Source organism: Oncorhynchus mykiss, chromosome 28 (assembly GCF_013265735.2).
Source record: "Oncorhynchus mykiss isolate Arlee chromosome 28, USDA_OmykA_1.1, whole genome shotgun sequence".
Taxonomy (NCBI): domain Eukaryota; kingdom Metazoa; phylum Chordata; class Actinopteri; order Salmoniformes; family Salmonidae; genus Oncorhynchus; species Oncorhynchus mykiss.
The window spans coordinates 22,259,633-22,278,660 of NC_048592.1; the positions used below are offsets into that span (position 1 = coordinate 22,259,633).

General features: G+C 40.6%; 1 protein-coding gene across 1 annotated transcript in view; it reads left to right on the forward strand.

Moving 5' to 3' along the window:
- Window positions 1-19,028, forward strand: part of pappa2 (pappalysin 2) — a 59,501-nt gene that overhangs the window by 38,239 nt on the left and 2,234 nt on the right. The window contains exons 12-22 of the mRNA XM_036966716.1: window positions 320-439; window positions 759-894; window positions 1,217-1,391; window positions 1,597-1,768; window positions 2,676-2,853; window positions 5,585-5,798; window positions 6,572-6,743; window positions 6,848-6,980; window positions 7,483-7,592; window positions 8,939-9,010; window positions 18,763-18,861. Of these exons, the coding sequence (XP_036822611.1) occupies window positions 320-439; window positions 759-894; window positions 1,217-1,391; window positions 1,597-1,768; window positions 2,676-2,853; window positions 5,585-5,798; window positions 6,572-6,743; window positions 6,848-6,980; window positions 7,483-7,592; window positions 8,939-9,010; window positions 18,763-18,861 (1,581 nt within the window). The remainder of the gene's footprint in view (window positions 1-319; window positions 440-758; window positions 895-1,216; window positions 1,392-1,596; window positions 1,769-2,675; window positions 2,854-5,584; window positions 5,799-6,571; window positions 6,744-6,847; window positions 6,981-7,482; window positions 7,593-8,938; window positions 9,011-18,762; window positions 18,862-19,028) is intronic.

Below are 19,028 nucleotides of genomic sequence, written 5' to 3' on the forward strand. Positions count from 1 at the left end.
CCCCTAACCCGGACAACGCCGGGCCAATTTTGCGCCGCCCTATGAGACTCCCCGGTGTCAACAACATTTCAACTAACTGTCCACTAGCCCTATCCCTAACCCTAACCCTTATCCTAACTTTAAACTTAACCCTTACCCTAGCCCCAACCCTAACCTTTACCCTTATTCTAAACCTAACCGTAACCGTAACCTTAGCAAGCATTTGCTTATGAACAGATAGTTTGTTGATAGTATAACCATCTGTATATCATGGGACTATCCAAATAAAGTGTGACCGAAGGTTTTCAATAATTACTGTATGATTCCCCTTGTATTAAAGCTGTGCAAGCCCCAGTACCTGGAGATGAATGAGAAGCTGTCACATGACATATGGGTTCCATGCACGGCCCAGTCGTACACTCAGACCTACTACGATGAGGAAGATACAGTATGGCTAAAGGTTGAGTACTCCAGTCCAACACAGAGGATACTTGGGGCACCTTTTTCCCTTTATAGTGCACTACTTTTGACAAACTTTTGACAAACTATTTATAACCTTCTCTAAAGTAATGTTCCAAAGGTCATTTGTTATGTTTCACGGCACATCTTTGTACTTTCTCACAATTTGTCATGCCACGTTTGTCACAGTATTGTCCTGTTGTCATACTTTCATTACCATGCAATCCAATTACCATTGAAGTGGGGGACATTCAGGAACCGATTATTGAACAGTTGAACTCATTTGGTTGTTGTCATAATAACTCTAATTGTTTGCCCAGGTGGGATTTACGCAACCTGGAGTCGCCGCGTCTGTCATCATCTATCTGGCTTCGGACGGAGCCTGGCCTGGAGAGCAGTGCAGGAAAACAGTCACCGTCCAACTGTGTGATACTGGTGGCAGAAACCACTCCCTGGGTATGAACTTCAACTACCGGTCCTCAAAGGATGACTGACTGTTTGAATTAACGTTCAAAGATGCCTCAAGATGTCTTCACATATGCAGTATGTAGGGTTAGGGTTATGGCTGGTTACAGTGATGAACATATGATGTTTGAAAAGTGTACTGAGTAAGCATCCATGTGATATTCCTGTCTGGGGCTCTATCTCAATTCCTCGCATCCCATCTCCTTGGCTCCTTCTCAACTGTAGTTGAGGACAAGGTTGTTCAATATGTTTTCAGAAGAAGATGAAGAATTGAGGAATGATTCATTGAAAAAGGGACTGTGTCTGTCCTCAGGTTCCTTTGAGCTGTCGTGTCAGCAGAATCCTCTAGTGGTGAACGTGACACACAACCTGAGTCAACCCTTCTTCCTGACCACCGCTGTCATCCTCAACTTCTCCTCGCCCTTCGTTGCCGTGACGGGAGTTGCTCTGCGCACGTCATGTCACTTCAGCGCATTTGCCCTCACTGGGTGCGCTGAGGGTGGGGTCTCATAGGGCTTCCACATGCACACACACACACACACACGCACACACACACACACACACACACACACACACACTATGCTATGTGATACCATATCTGTTGAGGATTCAAATAATCAACATTACTCAGCTCATACTTTTCTCTCTGTGTTTCTTCTCTCCCCCTGTGTGTGTGTGATCGTGATGGCCCAGCTGTTCACGGCGGCCATGCCAGATGGACACATGCAGTCCTCCTCAGTTGGAGCATGCCTCTGTCACCTGCAGCCCCGAGACAGAGAGGACTGAGACCTCTCACTGCACTGTCCACTGTCATCCAGGTTTCATCCTCGCTGTGCTCAGTGGCAAGGGTAATCCACCCTTTCAGGTAAGGACAACTCTAGGATTCGACTAGGGTCTTACCACATCAGGTACGCACAACACTAGGATTAGACTAGGGTCTTACCCCATCAGGTAAACACAACACTAGGATTAGACTAGGGTCTTACCCCATCAGGTAAACACAACACTAGGATTAGACTAGGGTTTTACCCCTTCAGGTACGCACAACACTAGGATTAGACTAGGGTTTTACCCCATCAGGTACGCACAACTCTAGGATTAGATTAGGGTTTTACCCCATCAGGTACGCACAACACTAGGATTAGACCAGGGTTTTACCCCATCAGGTACGCACAACACTAGGATTAGACTAGGGTCTTACCCCATCAGGTACGCACAACACTAGGATTAGACTAGGGTTTTACCCCATCAGGTACGCACAACACTAGGATTAGACTAGGGTTTTACCCCTCCAGGTACGCACAACACTAGGATTAGACTAGGGTCTTACCCCATCAGGTACGCACAACACTAGGATTAGACTAGGGTCTTACCCCATCAGGTACGCACAACACTAGGATTAGACTAGGGTCTTACCCCATCAGGTAAACACAACACTAGGATTAAACTAGGGTCTTACCCCATCTGGTAAGAACAACCCTAAAACTTCCAGAAATCACTCTATTTTTAAGAAACTGTGCATTAAAGAAATCATATATAAAATGTATATTATAAGACCCCTCCACTTCATCCCCCTACACATCAACATTGAATTTGAGAGCATTTGAAAGTAACATGAAATAGTACTAGCCTTAAATGACTGTCGAAATATAGATCGTAGAGGAACTATTACAAGTAGCAGCAGTAGTATACAGTATATTTGTATTACTGTAGTAGCATGCCATATCCCATCATGTCTGTGTAATGGTAATGTATTAATCTTCCATTGAAAGCAAGAAACGGAGCTTCAGTGTCTAAATGGAGCATGGGACCATGTTGTGAGCTGTCAGCTAATTGACTGTGGGCCCCCTGACCAGTCTCACATCTACTTCGCTGTCTTCAGCTGCCCCTGGGGAACAACATTTGGCAAGCAGTGCTCTTTCACCTGCAACCCCCCCGCCATGCTTCAGGGTATGTATGGTCAACGGTAAAGTTATAATGATACAAATTTACATGCAAATTCTGTTTTAATAACAGTTTATAGGTTCAGATAATTATAGGTCCATTTATTATTTTAATGAAGTGGGAAGTTGACATTCATTCACTCATTTACACAACATGAATGGCACATTCTAACATTTTCTCACAGAAATTAACTTGACCATGAGGCTGTCATTGCTGTTTTATTTTTTACCTGAGGGGGTCTCAATCTATCTAAACCTTAAATGGTTCTTTGGCTTTCCCCATCGGAGAACAATAACCCTTTTCAATGTCGAGTTCAATGTAGCACTCTTTCCACAGAGGGTTCTACATGGAACCCAAAAGGTTGTACCCAAAACCAAAAAGGGTTCTACCTATAACCAAAAAGGGTGCTGCTATGGGGACAGCCGAGAACCCTTTTGGAACCCTTTTTCGCACGAGTGTATTACCTCATGTTGTACACAGAGTGGCTTGGAGTCTAGCCTGATGTGGCATCATGGCGTAGGAGTTGTGAGGTTGTTGTGAGGCGAGGCTGTTCAGCCGGCCCTGGGACTGAACTGAACAGCTTGGCAGTTGGTCTTGGTCCACGTCCAGTGGACGGAGGCCCTAGGCTTTGTGTAAATAGGAAAGTAGCATGCAGCCATAGCTGGTTGATGACAGGTGGGGATAGGAAATAAGGCAAACAAGAGAGGGTTTCTATCTCTGGACTCGCCAGCAGGGCCGAGTGGGACTCATGCTGGCAAGAACATTCTGGCTTAGTGCCCGCCTGCCATTTCATTTACCTCAGGGCCCCTGGCTTCTAGCTTCTACTACAGGGTTTTATCCCTGTCTTCTAGCTTCTACTACATGGTTTTATCCCTGTCTTCTAGGTTCTACTACAGGGTTTTACTCCTGTCTTCTAGGTTCTACTACAGGGTTTTACCCCTGTCTTCTAGGTTCTACAACAGGGTTTTACCCCTGTCTTCTAGGTTCTAATACAGGGTTTTACCCCTGTCTTCTAGGTTCTACAACAGGGTTTTACTCCTGTCTTCTAGGTTCTACTACCGGGGGGCCACCCCTGTGTTCTAGGTTCTACAACAGGGTTTTACTCTTGTCTTCTAGGTTCTACTACAGGGTTTTACCCCTGTCTTCTAGGTTCTACAACAAGGTTTTACTCCTGTCTTCTAGGTTCTACTACAGGGTTTTACCCCTGTCTTCTAGGTTCTACAACAGGGTTTTACCCCTGTCTTCTAGGTTCTACAACAGGGTTTTACTTCTGTCTTCTAGGTTCTACTACCGGGGGGCCACCCCTGTCTTCTAGGTTCTACTACAGGATTTTACTCCTGGCTTCTAGGTTCTACAACAGGGTTTTACTCCTGTCTTCTAGGTTCTACTATAGGGTTTTATTCCTGGCTTCTAGGTTCTACAACAGGGTTTTACTCCTGGCATCTAGGTTCTATTACAGGGTTTACCCCTGTCTTCTAGGTTCTACAACAGGGTTTTACTCCTGGCGTCTAGGTTCTACTACAGGGTTTTACTCCTGGCTTCTAGGTTCTACATGGCAACTCCCAAAAGATGTACACTTAGTATACCAAACACTAGGAACACCTTCCTAGTATTGAGTCTTGATACACACAGGAAACTGTTGAGCATGAAAAACTCAGCAGCGTTGCAGTTCTTGACACAAACCGGTGTGCTTGGCATACCCCGTTCAAAGACACTTAAATATTTTGTCTTGCCCATGCACCCTCTGAATGGCAAACATACACAATCCATGTCCTTCTTTAACCGGTCTCCTCCCCTTCATCTACACTGATTGTAGTGGATTTAACAATTGACATTCAATAAGGGATCATAGCTTTCACCTAAATTCACCTGATCAGTCTGTCATGGAAAGAGTAGGTGTTCTTCATGTTTTGTATACTCAGTGTATACCACAACCTAGCTTGTTATTGACAGTACTTTGTTAAACTGTGGTCAATCAGTGAGCCCTTTCTGAATTGTTTGATGGATTACCGATACTGACCCAACATGTTGATCCTAATTCGTATTTACCCATTGACATGCATTACTAAATATGGTGTAGGATTTGAATTTTAGCTAGTTTGCTACAGCAGGACATAATCCTGCAGCAACAGGAAATGTGGATTATAATTAATGGAAATGTTTGTAGGGGGTGATACATTTTTCATAAGGGAAAATCAAGTGTGAAATTTCAAAGTAGAAATGATAAAATTCAGAAGCCTTTTAAACCTCAAATACACTACAAGTTTTACATTTCCTACACTGCAGGAACGTTATCTTGCTAAAGGTAGGTCAAATTAAGATCCCACATCTGTATTGGATTTTGTTAATGATTGCAACACCAGAGCAGAGCTTAAATACCTTATAAAACTTTAAACCATGTCAAAGATTCATTACATTTTATAGACCAATAAAATGAACACAACTTTTAGAGTATTATGATGACATATACATACCAACAGAACCTTGTGTGGGGGGCCTTGGATAATTGAGCATTATGCACCGGCAGATATGGACACATACGGTACATTAGATCATATTGACATCACTAATAGTCCACAAACTCACCTTCTCTCCTAGCAATTGAACAAAGGGACTGATTCCAGATGTCAGATTCATTAAGAGTTTAAATAACGAACCTCAACTCATCATTATCATTAAATGATATACAATTCTGTGTGAGGTTTGAATTGATTGTGTGCCTTTATTTGTTTTGCAGGGGACAGTGATAGGTTGGTGTGCCTAGATGATGGTCTATGGTCCTTCCCTGAAGCCTACTGTAAGATTGAGTGCCCAGAGCCTCCTACAGTACCTAACGCCAAGCTCCTAGTACCCCAGTGCAATGGTACAGGACATGATGTGGGTACCGTATGCCGTTACAAATGTAACCCAGGTTACTATGTTACTGCCAGCCTAAACACAAAGTCAAGAAAGTGAGTAATGTGTTATGTATCACTTTTATTTTGCTCCATAAACATGTTAGAGAACAGTGTTAATAGCTTATATTTTATGTAGCACCGAACAATGAATGCATCCCATATTTCCCCCACGGATCCTGAGTTTAAATAGCACAATTCATACATTTAAATGTATTTTTAGATCCATCAGCCTTGCATACCTGTGTACGGTTTCTAAGCATAGCAACATAAACCTCCAATAAATTCCATACCAATGGTTAATTGCCTCATTATTGTTTTCCAGTTGAATTAATTGGGTAACTTCACCTCATTATCGATGTAATTCACGTGTTTCTAATGAGATAGTTTCCCATTAGTAAACCGCTGGTGCGAGTTTATTTCCGCCCTTTGTTGGAGTCAGCATTATCCCTTGACTATTGGGCAATGTTGGCTGTCAAAGACAATGTTCTTGAATCTAGCTGGACCTTCTAAGACTGCTCAGCATGTTCTACAGGACTAACTGCATGTACAAACTAATATGAGAACATAATTTTTGCACCTGGACTTCTTTATGAGTTTTTCAACTCACTTTTAAGATATGTGAAAATCTTAAGCACCTTATTAATGCAACGTGTTAAAAGCTAAAAGCACTATAAAAATGGTTTTAAATTATCGTGTTTATTATTACTTTTGAGATGTTTTAAATTCAATTTGAAATAACAGAATTTTGTGTGTGTGTGTGTGTCTGTGTGTGTGTGTGTGCGTGCGTGCGTATGTGTCTGTCTGCATGTGTGTTGTGTGTGTGTTAGGAGGAGGTTTCTGAAGGTGGAGTGTGTAGAGGGGGGCCAGTGGGAGGAGGGGGGCTGTGAACCCGTTCCCTGTCCATCTCTGCCTGCTGTCTTTGAGGGCATGTACACCTGCACCAATGGCAGGCACTACAACAGCCTCTGTACCCTCCTGTGTCCCCACGCCTCAGAAAACGTAAACAAAAGATGCAATCTAGGTCCACTTTCTGAGCTTGAACATCATCCCATCCCATTAATAAAGTACTATCTTATTCATTCAGTTTTTATCTCTCCTGACAGCACACGATTCGCTGCACTAAAGATGGCAGGTGGACAGAGGAGTTCACCATGTGTACAAGGTTAGCTGGAGCCTGCACACCTCCGCCTGATGTCAATCAGGTTCAGTTTGCCTGTGACGAGAGTTTCAATGTTGGTAAGTCTCCTTCTCAACTTCTCCAGCTTGAGGACACTCCTCATTACACTTACAGTAGTACTTTAATGTAGTAATGCACAGCAGTGTTTTGTACTGTAGTAATCATAGACTGTCAGTATTATATTAAAGACATAATGCATTGCATCCATTCTATTGGTATTTGTTTGGTCATGAAGCTTCTACGATGTAACAGAACGTGTTTTAACATCTCATCATTATGTAATACCATACCTTAAAAATATATATGTATACATGTATATTTTTACCCAAGTGTTCTTAATTGTTTAGATATTATGAATTGTGGAGCGTTCTGTAGCATCCCAGAAGGCATTGGAAAATATAACATAGCCATAGCAGGTAGCAGGTGGTAAAACACTTTGCAAGCCGAACTGCCAAGCTGTTGAACCACAGATGACTAGTCTCAACTTTTTTTATTTGCACATGAATAAATTCAACAGATGCAAATCAGCGTAGAAGGAAAGCTTACTTTGTGTCACTGCAGGTGCAGTTTGCTACCCAACATGCAGTGCAGCCCTGCATGACCCAGTGGTTTTAGCCAATGGCACCACTGCAGACAACGTCAAGCACTGGATGCTGCCAGGCAGGGTTCAGGTAAGGTGTTTGACTGATGCAAACGTTGTGATGCTTTGTTATTTACTGAATGTTATTAGCATTGGCTGATATCCCCCTTGTGTATCCTTAGAGCTTCACAAACAGGTCTGAGGCTTGCTCAAATGATTCATTTGGATGAGTAAATGACTAAAACATGTGGTTATCTATACTTCAAATTGAGCTTTTCCTGCAAAAAAGCTACATTTGCAGCTTATTTTAGCCAGTGTATTAATATTATTCAATATAAAGAACCAATTGCAAGCTTCCTGCTTCTTCCCTGCTAAGTTAGGGCACTGGTAGCCTTACTGTGAACTCTGTAATGATCAAATGTTTATTGTGATTTCTGCAAGATTGACATACAGATGGCAAGTTATGATGGTATAAAGAATCGGATGGACCAAAAAAAGTGATATGTGACATCAGGGGTTATACTATTATAAATAGGCGCCTTTCATCAAGAATCTCTGGAACACGCAATCATCATGGCGGAATGTCTAGGAATTTCAATGATGTGTCAGAGTGAAATATACTGTTGTTTTCTTAAGAAGGGCAACCTGCCCAATATCATCTCAAAGGATCGCTTTGACATGAACGCTAGGGTAAACAGCCCTATCATTTGACCCTGTATTGCCCTCAAACTCAACTCTGGACCTCGAAGCTGTTCTGCTGCATTTTTTCATTGTTCTAAATCAGGGACTGATTTAGACCTGGGACACCAGGTGTGTACAATTAATTATCAGGTAGAACAGAAAACCAGCAGGCTCCGGACCTCACAGGGTAAGAGTTGAGTACCCCTGCTCTATTGGGTGGCCCTTCACCGAGCCAGCAGACCTAACTGCCTTCCAAATAGTTTGGAACTGATTTTGATAACTTGAGCTGTATTACTGGCACGTCATCTTGATCCAAGGCATTATGACTGTATCCCTTAACCAGACAACTTTTGGGACACAAAGGAGTATCCTGTTACTCCTATAGTCTTTGTCAGTCAATCAATATGATTAGTACGCTGTCGTTCCAATTAAGGTAGAAAGAAAATGCCACAGACCATTATGAGAACTCAAGATGACAGTGCCTTTTTGGCTAGATCACTTCATAACACCAAATATGGCCTTGTTGACTAAATGTTTTTGGTTTGGTGGGAGGTAGTGTAAAGTTGGAGCTGGATTTAAAGTTAGAGATCTTTATCAAGTGTAGTCATTGACATTTTGTATCACCAAAAAGAAAGTCCTGTGCACAGACATACCATTTCCTGTAAGCCTAGTTTAACTGAAACCGGTTTAGATCTATAGAGCTTGATGTTGATACTGATGACTAATTACAACGTCTCAATCAATGTTACATTACAGGACATCGTCTGCACAGGAATGATGAGATGGCATCCTGACCCCAAACTCATACAATGTATCCAGTCATGTGAGGTGAGTGTTCTATCATAGGCAAAATTGACACCAGGGATGGGGGGACATGTGCCCCCCCCCCTAATAATTTCTGTAACTTATTATGGGCGCTACCGTCCCACCTGGCCAACATCCGGTGAAATTGCAGAATTATAAATATTTAACTTTCATAAAATCACAAGTGTAATACATCAAAATTAAGTTTAACTTCTTGTTAATCCAGCCGCTGTGTCAGATTTCAAAAGGGCTTTACGGCGAAAGCACACCATGCGATTATCTGAGGACAGCACCCCGCATACAAAAGCATGAAAAACATATTTCAACCAGGCAGGTGCGCCACGAAAGTCAGAAATAGCGATTTAATAAATGCCTTACCTTTGATCTTCTTCTGTTGGCACTCCAAAAGGTCCCAGATACATCACAAATGGTCCTTTTGTTCGATAATGTCCTTCTTTATATCCATAAAAACTCAGTTTAGCTGGCGCGCTTCAGTCCATAATCCACCTAGTTTCCCTCCATCAAAATGCATACAAAATGAATTCCAAATGTTACTAATAAACTTTTACAAACAAGTCAAACAACGTTTATAATCAAACGTTAGATACCCTAATACGTAAATAAACGATAACATTTAAGACGGAGAATCGTTATCGTCTTTACCGGAGAAAAATACCAAAGAACGCGCTCTCTTCCACGCGCTTGTAGACACTACATCCAAAATGGGAGCTACCTAGAAAAACTACAATGTCTGTCTCATTTTTCCAAAAACCAGCATGAAACTCTTTCTAAAGACTGTTGACATCTTGTGGAAGCCCTAGGAACTGCAACCTGGGAGGATTTCGCCTTATAATAAAAGTGACAGCCATTGAAAACAGTGGTATGCTGAACATTTGTTTTTTTGGGATGGTTTGTCCTCGGGGTTTTGCCTGCCAAGTCAGTTCTGTTAATACTCACAGACATAATTTTAACAGTTTTATAAACTTTTGAGTATTTTCTATCCAAATCTACCAGTTATTTACATATTCTATATGCATAGCTTCTGGGCCTGAGTAACAGGCAGTTTACTTTGGGCACGCTTTTCATCCGAACGTGAAAATATTGCCCCCTACCCAAGAGAGGTTAAAATAAACAAATAAAATGTTTTGGTTGAGGTACCCCAGCCAGAACATGTCAGATAGTATATAGCACATCATAATCAATGGCAAAATGTGTAGAATTGCAGGATATTTGCTTTAACAATCGACTTTGGGCATGAACAACGGTCCAACTCCGTTTGATGGTTCATCGATGTGTCTTTCTGGTCATGCACGCCGTGACCGATGTAGCTAGTTCATCAGCTAAGCTAGCCACTTGTAGCTAGCCAGTAACTCCTCCAGTATGTGTTGATGTCATTTTGGATGGAAGCTGTAGAGATAGGTAAGAAATGGCACTCCTGTAGCCAAATATCTTGTCAATATTATAAAAAATTTTAAGCATTAAATGACCTGTTATTATAGTGCATTGATCACTTATACAGTTAAAAGCTGTTATTTTTGCCCAAAGTTGACTTGTAAATTAACTGTCCAGTGTTTCCAGATTTCTATTAAATATATATAATTAATTACATTATGAGTGAAATAGTTTTCCTTCCAATTTTTTTTAAATAAGTATGTTAAAAAGCAGCTTTTCTGTGATGGATTGGTGTGGGCGTACCCCAACAACAGAATGGTGTGGGCGTATACCTGTCATTAAAAATATTAATGCGAGTAGACCGCTCATCTGTTATCAGGAAATAGCAAGCATTTGAAAAAACGGTCTGTTTGAGATACAAGTTTGAGTTGTTTTTTTTTAAGTGTTTTTTTTCCCCCTCAGATTTATGCGTTGGCCACAAATACAAGTATAGGATGAGTCAACAACATTATTTGGGTATGAGTTAATAGAATTTTTACTTTTAAAATTGACATTTTCACTTGACACTTACTTTAAAACCCCACCATTTTCTCTCTTCCTCATTACAAAATGTGTAGAGTAGCTAGAAATTAGCGTTAAAATGGCTAAATGTATTACAAACCTGCAAATCTTTTATTTAAATTGTTTTGGGGGATTGGGGGGCCTTCCACTTATCCTTCCACTTGTACTGTGTTTTCAAACCCATCCATATACCCCACAAAATACCCCTCAAGAGAGGCATAATAAGTCAGGTCAAACTGTGTAGAATTGCAGGAAATGTATTTTAAAATGTCAACAACAACATAAATACACCCAGGCTTCCCGTCTGCAATTTTGCAGTATTATACTGTACCAACATGATTAAAGATGAGACATGTCAAATCAAATCACATTTATTTATATAGCCCAGTTGATATCTCAAAGTGCTGAGATAGAAACCCAGCCTAAAACCCCAAACAGCAAGCAATGCAGGTGTAGAAGCACGGTGGCTAGGAAAAACTCACTAGAAAGGCCCAAAACCTAGGAAGAAACCTGGAGAGGAACCAGGCTATTAGGGATGGTCAGTCCTCTTCTGGCTGTGCCGGGTGGAGATTATAACAGAACATGGCCAATATGTTCAAATGTTCATAAATGACCAGCATGGTCAAATAATAATAGTCACAGTAGTTGTCGAGGGTGCAATAGGTCAGCACCTCAGGAGTAAATGTCAGTTGGCTTTTCATAGCCGATCATTGAGAGTATCTCTACCGCTCCTGCTGTCTCTAGAGAGTTGAAAACAGCAGGTCTGGGACAGGTAGCACATGTAATATATTTTGCCAATCTATGCTGCTCTGTTCTATCGCTACAGTCTGTTTTATCTCTCTATTGTGTTAGTCTTCAAAATGGAGACCCGAGCAATACATGCTTTGAAAAAGTATTTTCTTACCTGATCATAATCATCCCTAACATCAAAACAATGGTGTTTTCTTTAAAGTAGCCTAAGCTTGAACAGACTTGCTCTACATTTATTGCAGAAAAAGGATTACATGTTTTACTTTAAAAAGTAAATAAAACCGAAACCATAGACCCTTCATTTTATCATACTGTACATACTCCTACCTCAACCAAGAATATTACCACCAAGACCCATATTCAATTAATTGCAGATAAAGCAAACAACAGTGTGGGTCCACTGAGAATGTTTATGCCGTATTCTAAGTTAAGGTGTGGTTTTACGTCAAAATCGTCCACGAGAGGAACAGCCTGTGGGTTTAAACATGGTTAACTCATCGGATTTACATTTAGATTTGGATTTACAATTTGGTCACTTAGCAGACACTTATCCAGAGTGACTTACAGAATGAATTCAACTAAGGTAGGTAAGACAAGCACATATCACAGTCATTGAAAGTAAAAACAGTAAATTAACCTTAGTGCAGTTCCTTCACCTACAGGGGAATGAAATGGGCCTCAAGTGTGCACCAACTATGGCACGGTTCACTGCAAACTATGAACGTCTCTCGCTCTACCTTGTTAAGGCTTTATTTGTTGAAATACTGATCACTGGCGACAAAGCGTCATTTCTGAGGCTGACGGTGTTCCATTTCTCTTTCATCGTTTCCTTAGATTTGGTCTATTTTCAGGGATCAAATTCAAAGGCAGGCTTATTTTGAAATATTTGCCCATTAATTTATTAGCTGTCATAGTACACTATTATTATCCAGAACCTTTTTATTCAGAATCCACCAGACTTTAGTGTAAACTGGAACTATCTATGGAACACATTAACTGTTCATGTCTCATGGTATTAAAATATTTAATCTACCTGCCAACAATTCTTTCCTTCAATCTTCAGTTGCTTATAACCAGATACTCCATGACAACATTGTAAATTATACCACTCCACATGTGTTACAAATACTCCCTGACAGATCTCATCCAGATGCTCATTTTCAAAATAGGATGATGAGGTCAGTTAAAGGAATACTTCAGTGCTTGTGGAAACCATTTTTATGTCTTTACGTGCAGTTTGAAGGAAGTTGCTAACTAGCGTTAGCGCAATGACTGGTAGTCTATGGTAACTGCTAGCATGCAAGTACAGTAGCTACAATACACTTCTAGTCATTGCACTAACGCTAGCTGACATTGGCTCACAAAACAACATTCATACTGGATGCAGAGACATAAAAATGGTATCCATGAGTTCTTCTGACTCATTGCTAAAATCCCGAAGTATCCGTTTAAGGCACATTAGACTTTACCACAAGTAGACCTTCATTATCTAGGCCAACATTTTCCTCTTCTAATCGTGGTGCACAAAATGCATAAATCTCAATAGCAAAACAGTTGATCAAAAGAATACTCAAATGGTATTTTCCTTTCAAGAAGTAAACAAGCAAAGGCTGAATGGACAGTAGAGAGCAGAGAGACAACTGAATAATGTAATGAGGGTGTGTCGAGACTAGCCAATCAGCCCTTCAAAAACAAACTATTTAGCCTACCCCATGTGCTCCACAGTTACAGCCAGTATCAACTCTTCTCTCGTTCACAAGTTGAACTTGCAGTGTGAGTAATACTTGTTATAAATAACATCATATATTTATACTTTTGTATACTTTTTAGACAGTAGTTCTGAAATACCCGAAAATTGCATACTACGGCACATACAGTGCCTTCAGAAAGTATTCAGACCCCTTGACTTTTTCCACGTTATGTTAGGTTACAGCCTTATTCTAAAATTTATTCAATAGTTTTTTTGGCTCATAAATCTACACACAATACCCCATAATAACAAAGCAAAAACTATTTTTACAAATGTTTAAAATGTATAGAAATAAAAAAGCGGAAATATTATATTTACATAAGTATTTACTCAGTATTTTGTTTTTTACTCAGTACTTTTTTACTCAGTAGTTTGTTGAAGCACCTTTGGCAGCAATTACAGCCCTGAGTCTTTTTGGGTACGACGCTACAAATGTGGCACACCTGTATTTGGGGAGTTTCTACCATTCTTCTCTGCAGATCCTCTCAAGCTCTGTTAGGTTGGATGGGGAGCGTAACTGCAAAGCTATTTTCAGGTCTCTCCAGAGATATTAGATTGGGTTCAAGTCTGGGCTCTGGCTGGGCCACTCAAGGACATTGAGACTTGTCCCAAAGTCACTCCTGCCTTGTCTTGGCTCTGTGTTTAGGGTCATTGTCCTGTGCGGTGGTGAACATTCACCAGTCTGAGGTCCTGGAGCAGGTTTTCATTAAGGATCTCTCTGTACTTTTCATCGGTCATCTTTGCCTCGACCCTGACTAGTCTCCCAGTCCCTGCCGCTGAAAAACATCCCCACAGCATGATGCTGCCACCACCATGCTTCCCCGTAGGGATGGTGCCAGGTTTCCTCCAGACGTGACGCTTGGCATTCAGGCCAAAGTATTGAATCTTGGTTTCATTACTCAGTTTGACCGGGTGGCCAGCTCTAGGAGGTGAAGAGTGGTGGTTCTAAACGTTTTCCATTTAAAATGATGGTGGCCACTGTGTTCTTGGGGACCTTCAATGCTGCAGAAGTTCTTTGGTACCCTTCCCCAGATCTGTGCCTCGGCACAATCTTGTCTCTGAGCTTTACGGACAATTCATTCGACCTCATGACTTAGTTTTTGCTCTGACATGCACTGTCAAAATGTCTAAAAAACTGTTTTTTTATGGGGAGGATTTTATCCATTAACTAGGCTAGTCAGTTAAGAACAAAATCTTATTTTCAATGACGGCCTAGGAACAGTGGGTTAACTGCCTTGTTCAGGGGCAGAACGACAGATTTGAACTTTATCAGCTCAGGGATTCGATCAACGCTCTAACCACTAGGCTATCTGCCACCCCGATTTTAGAATAAGACTGTAACATTGCAAAATGTGGAAAAAGTCAAGAGATCTGAATACTTTCCGAAGGCATGGTGCACATATCTGCACATACTGTACAATCATTGCTCTCTCTCGCTCTGCTGTGGGTGCATGATGTGCCACTTGCTAACTGTCATTCATATGGCGAGGGGATGAAGCTCACTGGTAGAACTCAAATTGCTATAGGGGGAAGATGTGGCGGAAAATGTAGGGAAAATGGCACAGCACAGCTTCAAGAAAAACAGTCAGTTTCAAACAAGTGATTTTGTGGCTAATTGAGGTAAGATAGTAACTCTGCTCATAGATTACATATGTATGAACTACACATTCACACATCCAGCCCAAAGGAGGGGGTTTAAAAAATATTTAGTAGTCACCAAAGTTCAAGAACATGTCTTTAAATAGTCCAATTTTACAATACCTTGAGCGGTAACTGTACCTTGAAGTTTAACATTTGCCAGACACACATTAATGTTGCAGGTTTGTTTTGAACCACTAAACATGACTTTACATTTGAGAAGGAATTTAGAGGAGAACATAATTAGTGAGCGAGCTCTGAGGAAGTCTCAATCAGGAAGCGGTAATGTGGGCCCTTGAGCAAGGCAGTTAACCCCCAACAACAACTGCTCCCCGGGCGCCATGGACGTCGATTAATGCAGCCCCCCGCACCTCTCTGATTCAGAGGGAAGACTGAAGACACATTTCTGTTGAATGCATTTAGTTGTGCAACTGACTAGTTATCCCATTTTCTTTCCCAAAACATTAAAAGGTGTTGCTAGGGAGTTTATTTAGTTTGTTGTATCTTTCACTTAGCATTAAACTAAGTCCGTCGGCTCTCTCTCCGAGCGTAATCCCTTCCTTCACTCCAACAGGATGTTTAGGTTTAATCTATAACCACATGTGGCTTTTAAGTTGTAAGATTGTTTTCATGGCATGAAGAGATCATGTTTATGAGGAATCGCCACCCTTGGTGTCGCTAATGATAAACTTAGTCCACATTTATTTTGGTATTGTCAAATTACTGAGTCATCCTGGAAACAGTTGCATTGTGTTAATGTATGTTTCTTCAAAACGTTTTTGTCTTAATGGACACAGTTGTGTTGTGTTTATGTATGAATAACAATAACAAAGGGGTTCATTTAAAGTAAATTCTGGATTCTTTAAATACCAATTTGGATGACGCAAGTAAAAAAATGCAATGGACTAGAATCCCTAAGAACCCCTCTTCGATTGAAGCCTGGAAAATGAGTAAACAGCCAGGTTGGATATCCGATAGTGGATATATTTATTTGCTGTTGTAACTCAAACAGCTCAGCAAGCTATCAAAGGGATGAGTTGTCCCTCAGATAGCACACTGTATGGCATCTAGTCTACTGTAGGAATTACAGTGTACTAGAACAATCGATTTTAAAAAAAGAAAACACCAAGATTCTGGGCAAAAGTCGGCCTCCCCTCCAAAGTCTGCTGGTGCAGACACGGCATCATAAACACCTTTAAACTTGGTACATTACACTGACACCATAATCCAGCAGACATCAGAGTTCCAAGTATGTTCTAAGAGGCGGTACTATTAAATTTACTGACAGTTTACACAGGGCCGTTAGAAGTCGGGAGGTCTCTCTCTGCCTTATTTCCCAGATTCCTGGAGCACTCCGTGGAAGTCTGATCCATCAGTCTTGTCTATGACCCCTTATCACCTTTAAAATTACATTAATGGTACCTTTATCAAATAAAAAATACAATGACTCACAAGTGGAAAAGTCATGCCTCTTTCTTACGTTATGGAGAACATTTGGGTGATAAGAAAGGTGTGGGGAAATTGTTGATAGAAATGGGCATTTGGACGAGTCAAGAGTGTCAACTTTTAATTTTTTTTAGGAAAAGCATGGGTGTTCATACTGTTGATGTTGCAGTATTTTTATTGTTTTGCTTTATAATGAAAGGTGTCAAGTACTGACGTTAGATCATTAAAGACTAAAGACTTGTCAGATTTAAATAGTCTAACTTCTGATGGTACTTATTTAACCAATGTTAAGGGGTCATGTTAAAGATACATTACAACCAGAAGCAATATACTACTTTCTCATGTTTAGAAGTTGTTACATTATGTAACATACAGTTAAAGTCGGAAGTTTACATACACTTATGTTGGAGTCATTAAACCTCGTTTTTCAACCACTCCGCACATTTCTTGTTAACAAACTATAGTTTTGGCAAGTCGGTTAGGACATCTACTTTGTGAATGACACAAGTCATTTTTCCAACAATTGTTTACAGACAGATTATTTCACTTAGAATTCACTGTATCACAATTCCAGTGGGTCAGAAGTTTACATACACTAAGTTGACTGTGCCTTTAAATAACTTGGAAAATTCCAGAAAATTATGTCATGGCTTTAGAAGCTTCTGATAGGCTAATTGACATAATTTGAGTCAATTGGAGGTGTACCTGTTGATGTATTTCGAGGCCTACCTTCAAACTCAGTGCCTCTTTGCTTGACATCATGGGAAAATGAAAAGAAATCAGCCAAGACCTCAGAAAAAAAAAATGTAGACCTACACAAGTCTGGTTCATCCTTGGGAGCAATTTCCAAACGCCTGAAGGTACCATGTTCATCTGTACAAACAATAGTACGCAAGAATAAATACCATGGGACCACGCAGCCGCCATACCGCTCAGGAAGGAGACACGTTCTGTCTCTTAGAGATGAACGTACTTTGATGAGAAAAGTGCAAATCAATCCCAGAACAACAGCAAAGGACCTTGTGAAGATGCTGGAGGAAACAGGTACAAAAGTATCTATATCCACAGTAAAACTAGTCCTATATCGACACGAGGAATGGGCCAAAATTTACCCAACTTATTGTGGGAAGTTTGTGGAAGGCTACCCAAAATGTCTGAACCAAGTTAACAGTTTAAAGGCAATGCTACCAAATACTAATTGAGTGTATGTAAACTTCTGACCCACTGGGAATGTGATGAAGGAAATAAAAGCTGAAATAAATCATTCTTTCTCCTATTATTCTGACATTTCACATTCTTAAAATAACCTAACTGACCTAAGACAGGATTACTAGGATTAAATGTCAGGAATTGTGACAATTGTGAAGCTGTTGTGAGTTCAAATGTATTTGGCTAAGGTGTATGTAAACTTCCGACTTCAACTGTACGTGTTGCAAAACAACAGCTTTATGTTAGGCACCATAGTAGAAATGTATGAAGACCACAGTATTGTATTACAAATGCACCTGAAACCAATATGGTCCATGAGCCAGTTTAAAAGCCTATTTGTCTTACAAAGGGAGTATCAACAAATTTTGCCAAAGAGTCTGTTTTAATTACCGGCCAAATTATTTAGTAAAAAACAAAACAATTAAATAGATTTATTTATGGCTTGGCAGCTTCGAAAGGCAAGGAAAATGATTTTGGAGTGGGGGCTAGCTTTGAGCAGGGGAGAAACTCTGCAGAAATCTCCCCAGCAGCTGCCATTCTACTGTGATGTGGATTCAGGTACAACCTGGAGTGTTTGAAATGACTCCATCGGCCCGGGGAAAGCCAACAGTATCTTTGGCAGTCACCTCTTATTTTCTTATTTTTGGCACAGCAACTTTAAGGTTAAGTTAAAAAACGTTAAAGGCTTTCATTATGACGCATTTAAGATTTTTATGTAACATAAATTTGACAATTGCGTGCCATTGCCGAGTTAGACAGAACTCCCCAAAGTACTGAAAAATTGTTAAACGCAGTACCCGATTCCTGTCTCATGCAAAATACTGAATCACAGCTCTGAGAGGTCAGGGATCAGCTCTTTACTAGGTGTTAATTAATTGCATGAAAAGGCAATGGTATCCACTATTGGCGCTTCCCATTGTGGGTTTGGTTGAATTCTGTTGATGTTGATGCCTGCAAGTAGGAAGTTGCCTCGTTTTTGATGATGTCATCTTTTGGATGCTACCTTTAATAAGAGTTTCCTTTTTTCCAGCCCTTTGGGGGAGATGGTTGGTGTGATACCATCAACAACCGGGCCTACTGTGAGTATGATGGAGGGGACTGCTGTCCATCCACACTCTCAACCAGAAAGGTAAATTAACCAATGCAGATGTTCTTATCCAAAGTGACTTACAGTTAGTGCATTTATCTTAAGATAACTAGGTGGGACAACCACATATCACAGGCCTAGAAAGTATAATTTCTTCAATATCGTAGCTGTCAGTAGAATCAGAGCTAGAAGGGGAGGGAGGTCAAGTG